Below are 9,771 nucleotides of genomic sequence, written 5' to 3'. Positions count from 1 at the left end.
GTTAGATGTAAAGCATAATTATATGCAATATAATTTCCCAAAACATAATAAATGAAAACGGACAACTTTAAACCTTGCCAATTTTACAGATTTCCACCCAACTGTTTATCTTTACAAACCTGCCATCTACTGGCCATTCAGTAATGACGAATCTACCGAAAGATGTGTATTGTAGCAAATATTGATACATAGTACTTAATAATGTATAATACTTAGTAATATAAAATGATAAATATTTATATGTCATTTATAATTATTTTATTTAAAATCACGACAATTCTACACGACGAATCTGCGCCCGCGAAACTCAAGTCTGACACTTCCTGACTGTTGTACATGTTACATGTGGAGCTCAAGTTTATATCGAGGACATACGACTGTAACCGCAGGGTTAGTAATATTTAAACGTGTTGTAACTGTAATTTTGTGTTCATATTATAAAGCCTGTATTTGCACCGACCAAAGACAGTGTTATAAACGAAGAGCTAGCTTTGCTAATTTTGTCATTTACCTGTCATAGAAGGCTATTGCATATTGTAAAGTATGGGATGGAATACATGCATATTTAGTGTCCGTTTAATTTTTTTGTTTGTTTATTCGTTTTCAAAATAACAAAATCAAAACAATCAATGAAGGCAAAATTAACAGTATCAGAAAAAAACCTACTTTATAGTGTTATGTTATTTATATACGTTACTTATATACCGATGATTATATGTTGAATATTTATAAACTAACGATCTATGTGTTTTCAAATATTATTCTTTTGTAGATCTGTATCATTTATTCTGAATATATTACGAATAAACAGATTGTGATCCTGTTTCTAGAGATCTGCCTGCTGAGTTAAGCTGAAACCCTAAATAAACACACCAGATGAACAAGATTATCAAGGTCTTTTCACATGTAAATGAAAATATGTCCGTCTGTAGGAAGACAGATCTCCAGGATTCAAAGCCTTGATTCAGACTGTAGTTTATCAAAAACATTTGAACTTGATTTCTCAGCTCACTCCATTCGTTTTTGTCTCCATCAGTTATTCTGAGGATGTTGAGACTCGGCTGCCTCAGAGGACTGGACTGGCATGTGATGTCATGGAGCATCCTACGGTCAACAACGAGAGAAACAAATAACCTTTCACATCACATCCCAAAAGCCACATTCCCCTCATGCAGATCTCTCAAAAAGATACATATGTCCCATATTAGAACATCAGCTCAAGGTTTTCCTCCACCACACTGCCGTCTACCATGGTTACTTGGAGAACAAAGAGCTTTTTACTCTCAAGACTCCTCTAAAACGCCAAACCCAGGCTCATCAGCAGGGATCAAACTGCGTACACGCTTGGTGGTGATGCTGCTTTTCGGAGGCGTTATTATTGGTACCTGGTGGTATGTTTATCAGGAGAAACAAAAGAAGATCCAGATGCAAAGACTGGAGCAGTTGAGAAAAGTGGCAGTCGGACAGGGAGACTTCAGTCTGTTAGATCACACAGGACAGCGAAGGACCAAACGTGACTTCCTGGGCCGTTGGGTGCTCTTATATTTCGGCTTCACCCACTGCCCAGATATCTGCCCAGACGAGCTGGACAAAATGACCAGTGTGGTGCATATTCTTGATAAAGACCCCAGCCTGCCCCCTGTCCAGCCACTATTTATCACCGTTGACCCTGAGAGAGATGATGTGGCTGCTATGGCAAAGTACGTGAAAGATTTTCACCCCCGGCTGATTGGATTGACGGGTACTGCGGAGGAAGTGAAGCAGGCAGGACGTGATTATAGGGTCTACGCCAGCGCTGGGCCTAAAGATGAGGATGGGGATTATATTGTGGACCACACCATCATCATCTACCTGGTTAATCCAGACGGACTCTTCCTGGACTACTACAATAGAATGAAAAATGATGTACAGATTGCTGAGAGTATACGTAATCATATGAAAAGCTATGTTAAATTATTTCCAGATTAATCTAAATGGCGGGGGAAAAAATGTTTACACAAAGCTGTATTTCAAACCACTGATCAGCTACATCCTAGTTCCTCACGTGCATAAATAATGGCATTGTTAATCAGGTAAAACTAAAACTATTATCTTTTTTGTAATTAAAATAAGGCTGAAATATTTTATGGAAAATCTTAAACTTGAAAATGTGGAAATGTTGACAACTAACTGAAAAAAGTACTAAAATGACTCAAATTAAAACTATACTGAAATATTTTTGTGACAAAAGCATATAAAATTACTAAAATGAAAAGTGAAAATATATCTATAAAAATGTAAAACATGAATTAATAAATGCTATAATAACATAAAAAGATTTTTTTAAACATAATTAAAAGATTGGTAGAGGGAATGTTCTATTTCGGATTTAAACTGTACAGTACATATAAAGACTTATTTATCTAAACTATAACTAAAAAAAATAAATAAATCCAGAAGCAGTTCTCATATACCTCACTGCTACTAAATGTTAGTTGCACCTGCTATTTACTCACATCACACAAAATGACTTTTTAAATAGTGCATCACTTTTTTTTATTTTTGTCTCCTATAATTCTATAAAACTGGTTTAGAAACTGTACAGAAATGCAGTTTACTTAGAGATGAAAATGGGAGGGAAAAGTCTCCATCATCTTAAAATCTCAAAGAATGCATAGAAACAGACTTTTTTAAAGCCATTTTACAGACTTTCATCATAATTTCAGCCAATTAAATATGACATATTCGCTTCTTAAAATGCAAAGCCGGTCTCAAACACCTGTTATTTCTTTTATTCTTCAGCATATTTAAAGGCCAAACTGAAATCTTAAGTACAGTGCTGGATATCAGAATACAGGAATTACCAGACAAAAAAAAAAAGACCTAGAATAGAAAAGCATAGAAATTCTTTGTGTGGATTTTCTCTCTTTGACATTGTCGGTGATAAATAGCTAATGTTTGGGGCCAAAGGTAAGAGATGATAAGCAATAAACAAACATAAAAGGTCAAGGAATATCTGTAGCAGAGGGTGCGTTGTAGGTTTTGAGACGTTCGTGAGCCCTCTGTGTAGTCAGTAACGTGAGCTCCATAGTATCTACACTCTCTTCAAGCCCATCTCTCTTGTCAATCTCCACAGTGTAGTCATTGGCCTGTAATACAAAAGTAGCGTCAGGTGACATTTTTGTTTTAAAAGGTTATGTTTTAACTTAAATGTCGCAAGTATTGATACAAATCTCAGTCAAAGAAATAGAAGTTGCTCAAAATGGCACAGACAACCTTACTGGTAATGCATAACTAGACTCTCAGCCTCAGGTAAATACTACCAGCAGTCATTGGTTTTTATACCCACCAGCTGCAGTGTAGCCAGCATGTATCTGCAGGCTTCTGTGTTCTCCTTGCCTTTGACGACAAAGGCAAATGATTTTTTCACACCCACGCTACAGAGTGATTGGACAATTCTGTCTCCATACTCATGGATGTCAAAAGCTGGATGGGTCTCCTGTACACAAAATGTCAGACACTCATTTAATGGGAATAAACTGCAACCAATTGTTCAGTTCACTATATATATATATATTTTTTTTTTTTGGTGAATATTTTAACACAGAAACCTTGCAAGAGTCATCCCACATTACCTGAGCAGCAAGATGAGGACTGATTCCATCCTCCCACTCTTTGACTCTTTGAGACAACGCAGTCTCCTGCGCGTACTTCTGAGAGTTCACCAGAAACAGGTCCTACATGCAGAGAAATCAGAAAGAATAAACTACCACTGTCCAATTCATGAATCATCATTTCCCTGGAAATCGATCTTAAGCTTTCATACCACACTCTTCTTGACCAGATCTTCATAACTCATCCGGCTCATATGCACGTCATGGAAAATTTGCTCCCGTTCACCAAGGTGCTCCGCATCAACCAAGTTGTCATGTTCCTCATCAGAAAAGTCCTCACCTGAATGAAATCGAGGGAATAACCATAAAATATTTATATTTGGTGCATTTTAAACAATGGTTCTAGGCAAATAATGCCAATTAATGGTGTAGGGGAAAAAAATCTAGGGCTGGATTATTTTTTGTGTGTGCATCTCACCCTCTTCGTCTGGATGCCGGACAACCTCGACCTGGCCCTCAATATTCTCTGGTTCCAAGTAAGTTTTCTTTAACTCCTCATCGGAGACAAAAACACCCTAAAACAGAAAATACCTCAGGTCACATGACACATCACAACTACACTACTGTTCAAAGTTTAGGGTCAGTAAGATTTGTGTTTTTGAAAGAAGTCTCATGCTCAGCAAGGCATTTATTTGATATAGAAAATACAGTAATATTGTGAAATTTGATCACAGTTTAAAACAAATTGTTTTATATTTTTTAATGTAATTTATTCCTATAATGGTAAAGCCAAAATTGTATCACTCCAGTCTTCAGTGTCACATGATATGGGGAAGTCGTGGCCTAATGGTTAGAGATTCGGACTCGTAACCCAAAGGTTACGGTCTGGCAGGGATTGTAGGTGGGGGGAGTGAATGTACAGCGCTCTCTTCCACCTTCAATACCACGACTGAGGTGCCCTTGAGCAAGGCACCGAACCCCCAAATGCTCCTCGGGCGCCGCAGCAAAAAAAAATGGCTGCCCACTGCTCCGGGTGTGTGTTCACTGCTGTGTGTGTGCACTTTGGATGGGATAAATGCAGAGCACTAATTCCAAGTATGGGACACATGTCACTTTCACTTTCTTTACTACATTTATATTCAGTCATTTAGCAGACGCTTTTATTCAAAGCAACTTACAAATGAAGACAACAGAAGCAATCAAAACCAACAAAAGAGCAATGATACGTAAATGCTGTGACAAGTCTCAGTTAGCCTAACGCAGTACATGTAGCAAGGTAAATAACATGTTATTTTTATTATAAATAAAAAGAAAACAAGTAGATAGAATAGAAAAGAATATGGAATGCTAGTGTTAGAGGGTCCAGAGAGAATAGATCCTGCTGATTTGTTTAATGAATAGAAGGTTCAAAAGAACAGCATTCATTTGAAATACAAATCTTTTGTAACATTACTGTCACTTCAAGTCAATTTAATGCATTCTTGCTGTCAAAAGAACCCAAACTCAAAATTGTACTTACCCTTTTCCTGAGGATCTGCTTCTGTGCTTTCAGACGCTGACCCATTTTACTCACAAAGATGTAATTAAGGTCTACAAATAGAAAAAAACAATTTGTATACATTTCAACAACTTCTTAAAGAAAATGTATATGTATACTATTTATATAGCACAAGGTCTTAAAGTATTACCAGGATAAGTAGGTCCATTCTTAAGCTTGCGATCTGCAGTCTCAACTGTAAAAGAAAAAACAACTTCTCTAATTCATCCAAACAGTTATGCCATCCATTCCTTTTTAAATAACAGCCTGATAACAACTTACAGGCTTTAGAGTACCAGCTCCCAAAGTCCTGAAGTTTTGAAGGACCCTTCCTCTTCCTCTTTCCAGACTCTTCAAGACCAGCGGGCACTTTATAACACTTCCCTAGAGAGCAGAGAAGAAAATAAACGTCCAACTGCAAAAAGCCATTATAAAATAATTAACCGAGTTATTTTAATGGAAAAACATCAGATTGAGCACACACCTGTTTTGAGAGGTTTGTCCTCCCCAAATGCAGCATATGAATCATGCCAATTCCAAGGGTCCACAATTTCCTGGAATATGCACATGCATTTGATTACTTTTACAAGGACATGATAATGCAACACGTATTACAGAATGCAACATAACATACCAAAATCATATTGATATTTTAACATGTACTACATGTGAATGAGTTCACTTGATTGATTTAGTGTAAGTGTGAAGAAAAAATGGCTATTTTGTGTCATTGCACCGCTCTATACCTTGAGCTGCTTGGGTTCCTCTGGAATTGGCTGTACTGCAGGTCTCGGTCTTAACATCCTCCCCTCACTAGGGGCCTAGAACAATTAAAAAAGGGAAAACTTTAATAATTACATTCAACAGATCTTCTCCCAAATGCCAATTATATCAATATTTAATCACACAAACTGTTTTGGTACCTGATGTCTTTCCACCCACTCTTCAGACTCCACCTCCATCCCATGATCTTCCAGTGGAGGAAGAACCTCTGCACCACCATCTTCTTCATCGTAACCACCATTAACCTCAACTACACCTTCTGCACACCAGATGACAATAAGACAAAAACAAAACAGATCAATATGGTAATCTATAAAGCTTGAAATAGGAATAAGGTTCAGGTTTAATTTGGGGTCAGTAAGATTTTTTTCAAATGTGTTTGAAAGAAGTCTCATATGCTCACTAAGGCATTTATTTGATTAAAAGTACATAAAAAAACAGTAATATTATGAAATATTATTACAACTTAAAATGAGAGTTTTCTATTTTAATATAATTTCAAATGTATTTTAACATTTTAAATGTAAAAATGTATTTCTGTGATGCAAAGCTGAATTTTCAGAAGCCATTTCGCCAGTCTCCAGTGTCACATGATCCTTAAGAAATCATTATAATATGCTGATTTGGTGCCAAATAATAATTTCTTATTATTATTTTGAAAACTGTTGTGCTGCTTCATATTTTTTGAGGAAATTGTAATATCTTTTACAGTAAAGTGACTTTTTAATCCGTTTTTAATCATCTGTTCTCGGTCATGAAACTTTCAAAAAAAAAAAGAAAAAAAGAAAAAAAGAAAGAAAACATCTGTATAGATTGTCACACGAGAAGTCTGTGTCCTCACCGTTATCTAAAGGCACAGGTTCATGTACAGAGAAGTTGTGCTGGATTTCTGCGACCTCCTTGAGGAAGTGAGTGTGGGAAGAGCCCAGACGCATCAATCCTGATTCATCCATGGTGAAATGATTCATTCGAAAATCCTTACAGCTGCCAAGAAGCTCCCCTTTAAGGCTAGAGGATAACAATGAAACATTTTGGCAAAGCATTTTTAGTTCTTTGTAAGTATGAACTTAATTTCCAGCAACTGAGTCACTTGTTCAGACAATATTCTCCTGGAGAGCAAGAAGACTGGACTGGTATTGTTGGACTGTAGTACCAATAAGATTACAGAAGGAACAGTGTGCAACCATTTCATTTGTTTGTGTGGGTCAGAGTGTCTTTACCTGAGAAGGGGGTATTTCTGTTTCTCGAGTGATTCTACAGGAATGAGAGATTCAGGAGGGAGACGGATAATCTTCACTGGCTAAAAAAAAAAAGAATACCAAAGAATTAGTTCCCAAAAAAAAAAAAAAAAAAACTCAAATGCTATACAACAACAACTTAATCTGCAGAACAAAAAAAAAACAGTATTAGTCAATATCAAAACATATTAACTTTACTCATCGTTTTTTTCACAGTTTTTCCCAGTCAAAGACACAAACGCAGATTAGTATGGATGCCTAGTATACACATTAAGTTGTAGAAACAAAAACTTTGATGAGGTGAAACCCAACTCACCTCTGTTGGATCTTTCATCGTTATATTCTGAGAGTTGACGTTCTCATCCTGCTCAATCTCATCAAACTGCATCAAAAATACTCAATTATTCACACAGATATATAAAAACTTAAATCTTTGTTTAAATTAATAAGCATTATTGCTAATTTACGCACCTCACAATCATCGCCTTCATTGCCTGAAGGGGTTTTTTCTTGGTTACCGTCTGACGAAGAACCTTGTTTGTCACGTCTGTTGAAACAAAGACGAACAGCATGACAACACACCAACTGCCGATTTAACAAAATAAACAGAATATGGAGGTCCAGGACAATAACACTTACTTTTTGTTTTTGTTAGAGATGTAATCTAATGTTTGAAACACCAGAGTGTGAAGGAGCTCTACCTAAATATTCAGAACAGATCATTTTGTAAAGACAAAAAGTCTTTTGCCATCATAAATTTAAGTTTGTGACATATTAAAGGATTAGGTCACACAAAAATGAAATTTTAGATGATGTAGGTGATTTTGTTTCTTCATCTAGCAGATTTGGAGAAATTTAGCATGACATCACTTGCTCACCAGTGGATCCTCTGCAGTGAATGGGTGCCGTCAGAATGAGAGTTTAAACAGCTAACCCACACAACTTCAGTCCATCAATAAATGCCTACTGAAGTGAAAAGATGTGCGTTTGCTATAAACAAATCCACCATTAAGTGTTTTAATACCAGGCCAAAATACAAGACTAAATAGACCAATTTCAGTGTTTGCAAAAAGTGATGACGTTTTTTGTGGGCGGAGTCTATCTAGTGGCAGAAAATGCTAGTTTTAACCTATGTTTTTAACGTAGCAGTCTATGCAAGCCATGGAATAAAAGAATAAAAAAGGTAATTTTGAGTTTGTATTTCAAAATTCTGACTTTTTTCTTGCAATTCTGAGATTACATCTCACACTTCTGATAAGAAAAATCAACTCGTCATTCTCTCTTTTCCCCCTCGGTTCAGAATCATGAGTTTATAATCCCACACTTCAGACTTTGTTTCCTCAGAATTGACAAACTCGCAATTGTTGAGTTGAATCAAGTTATAAAGTCAGAACTAGGAGATATAAACTTGCACTTGCAAGAACAAAATTCAGAATTGTGATATGATATAGTTAAATGTTATGTAAAATGTTATAGGTTTAAATAATATTTCATGCTTGCAAACAGTGATGACGTTTTTTGTGGGCGGAGTCTATCTGGTGGCAGAAAATGCCAGTTTTAACGTAGCAAGCCATGGAATAAAAGAATAAAAAAGGTAATTTTGAGTTTGTATTTCAAAATTCTGACTTTTTTCTTGCAATTCTGAGATTACATCTCACACTTCTGATAAGAAAAATCAACTCGTCATTCTCTCTTTTCCCCCTCGGTTCAGAATCATGAGTTTATAATCCCACACTTCAGACTTTGTTTCCTCAGAATTGACAAACTCGCAATTGTTGAGTTGAATCAAGTTATAAAGTCAGAACTAGGAGATATAAACTTGCACTTGCAAGAACAAAATTCAGAATTGTGATATGATATAGTTAAATGTTATGTAAAATGTTATAGGTTTAAATAATATTTCATGCTTTAACTGTAGGGCTAATACAATATGTCCCCTATGTGAATATTATATAGACCTATTGTTTAAATCAAATTTATGCTTTAAAAGTAAGGTAATCCTAGCAGGTTTCATCCATAGTCTGTCCGTTTAAACGTCTGCGTTCAGCTTCAAATGGCGTATTTGACAACAGTATTATATAAAAATGATTTCCATTCTGATTCTGACATCCAAAAGCACAACAATATATTTATTTTACCCATTTCCCTCCACTTGTTCCCAGTGTTTTTCTGCCACCACAATGCGCGCGCAGCTGCAAGTGACGTAACTGTGACGTTTACTCCAAATTGGTCTATAATGCCACCTCCAGAGAGAAAGTCGCTTGCTCAGTGCATATGTCTCTCCTGATTCAGATGAGATGACTTTTTTTTACTGGAGAAAGCAATATAAATGTACAAACATGCATCTTTTTGCATCTCAAGATGTGAACTGACGGACTGAAGTTGTGTGAATTACTTGTGGATTATTGTGATCGTTTTATGAGCTGCTTGGACTCTCAATGACGGCACCCATTCACTGCAGAGGATCCAGTGGTGAGCAAGTGATGTAATGCTAAATTTCTCCTAATCTGTTCCAATGAAGAAATAAACTCACCTACACCTTGGATGGCCTGACGGTGTGTAAATGTTCAGAAAATGTTTTGTTTTTTTGGGTGAACTATTCCTTTAATTTAGGGGGGGG

General features: G+C 36.3%; 2 protein-coding genes across 2 annotated transcripts in view; one reads left to right on the top strand and one right to left on the bottom strand.

The window, feature by feature from the left end:
- The first annotated feature begins 306 nt into the window (after window positions 1–306).
- sco2 (synthesis of cytochrome C oxidase 2) lies at window positions 307–2,108 on the top strand. The gene is made up of 2 exons (XM_016534808.1): window positions 307–390; window positions 1,037–2,108. The coding sequence occupies exon 2, from the start codon at window positions 1,048–1,050 to the stop codon at window positions 1,966–1,968; it is 921 nt and encodes a 306-aa protein (XP_016390294.1). The 5' UTR covers window positions 307–390; window positions 1,037–1,047; the 3' UTR covers window positions 1,969–2,108.
- A 407-nt stretch (window positions 2,109–2,515) lies between these two features.
- The window catches only part of ncaph2 (non-SMC condensin II complex, subunit H2), an 11,651-nt gene continuing 4,395 nt past the window's right edge, over window positions 2,516–9,771 (bottom strand). The window contains exons 4-19 of the mRNA XM_016535038.1: window positions 7,791–7,852; window positions 7,623–7,698; window positions 7,468–7,533; window positions 7,134–7,213; window positions 6,755–6,921; window positions 6,054–6,172; window positions 5,877–5,951; window positions 5,615–5,684; window positions 5,413–5,514; window positions 5,282–5,326; window positions 5,113–5,183; window positions 4,072–4,168; window positions 3,806–3,933; window positions 3,615–3,716; window positions 3,329–3,478; window positions 2,516–3,128 (exon numbers count right to left, since the gene is read on the bottom strand). Coding sequence (XP_016390524.1) covers window positions 2,985–3,128; window positions 3,329–3,478; window positions 3,615–3,716; window positions 3,806–3,933; window positions 4,072–4,168; window positions 5,113–5,183; window positions 5,282–5,326; window positions 5,413–5,514; window positions 5,615–5,684; window positions 5,877–5,951; window positions 6,054–6,172; window positions 6,755–6,921; window positions 7,134–7,213; window positions 7,468–7,533; window positions 7,623–7,698; window positions 7,791–7,852 — 1,554 coding nt within the window. The 3' untranslated portion in view covers window positions 2,516–2,984. The remainder of the gene's footprint in view (window positions 3,129–3,328; window positions 3,479–3,614; window positions 3,717–3,805; window positions 3,934–4,071; window positions 4,169–5,112; window positions 5,184–5,281; window positions 5,327–5,412; window positions 5,515–5,614; window positions 5,685–5,876; window positions 5,952–6,053; window positions 6,173–6,754; window positions 6,922–7,133; window positions 7,214–7,467; window positions 7,534–7,622; window positions 7,699–7,790; window positions 7,853–9,771) is intronic.

Source organism: Sinocyclocheilus rhinocerous, unplaced genomic scaffold, assembly GCF_001515625.1.
Source record: "Sinocyclocheilus rhinocerous isolate Xijiao unplaced genomic scaffold, SAMN03320098_v1.1 scaffold153, whole genome shotgun sequence".
Classification (NCBI taxonomy): Eukaryota; Metazoa; Chordata; class Actinopteri; order Cypriniformes; family Cyprinidae; genus Sinocyclocheilus; species Sinocyclocheilus rhinocerous.
Note: the sequence above shows the minus strand (reverse complement) of the source record. Positions and strands in the feature narration are given on the sequence as shown.

Bases quoted from the DNA above. Each gene is read 5' to 3' on its own strand.
- sco2 (XM_016534808.1), top strand. From the start codon at position 1,048: ATGTTGAGACTCGGCTGCCTCAGAGGACTGGACTGGCATGTGATGTCA.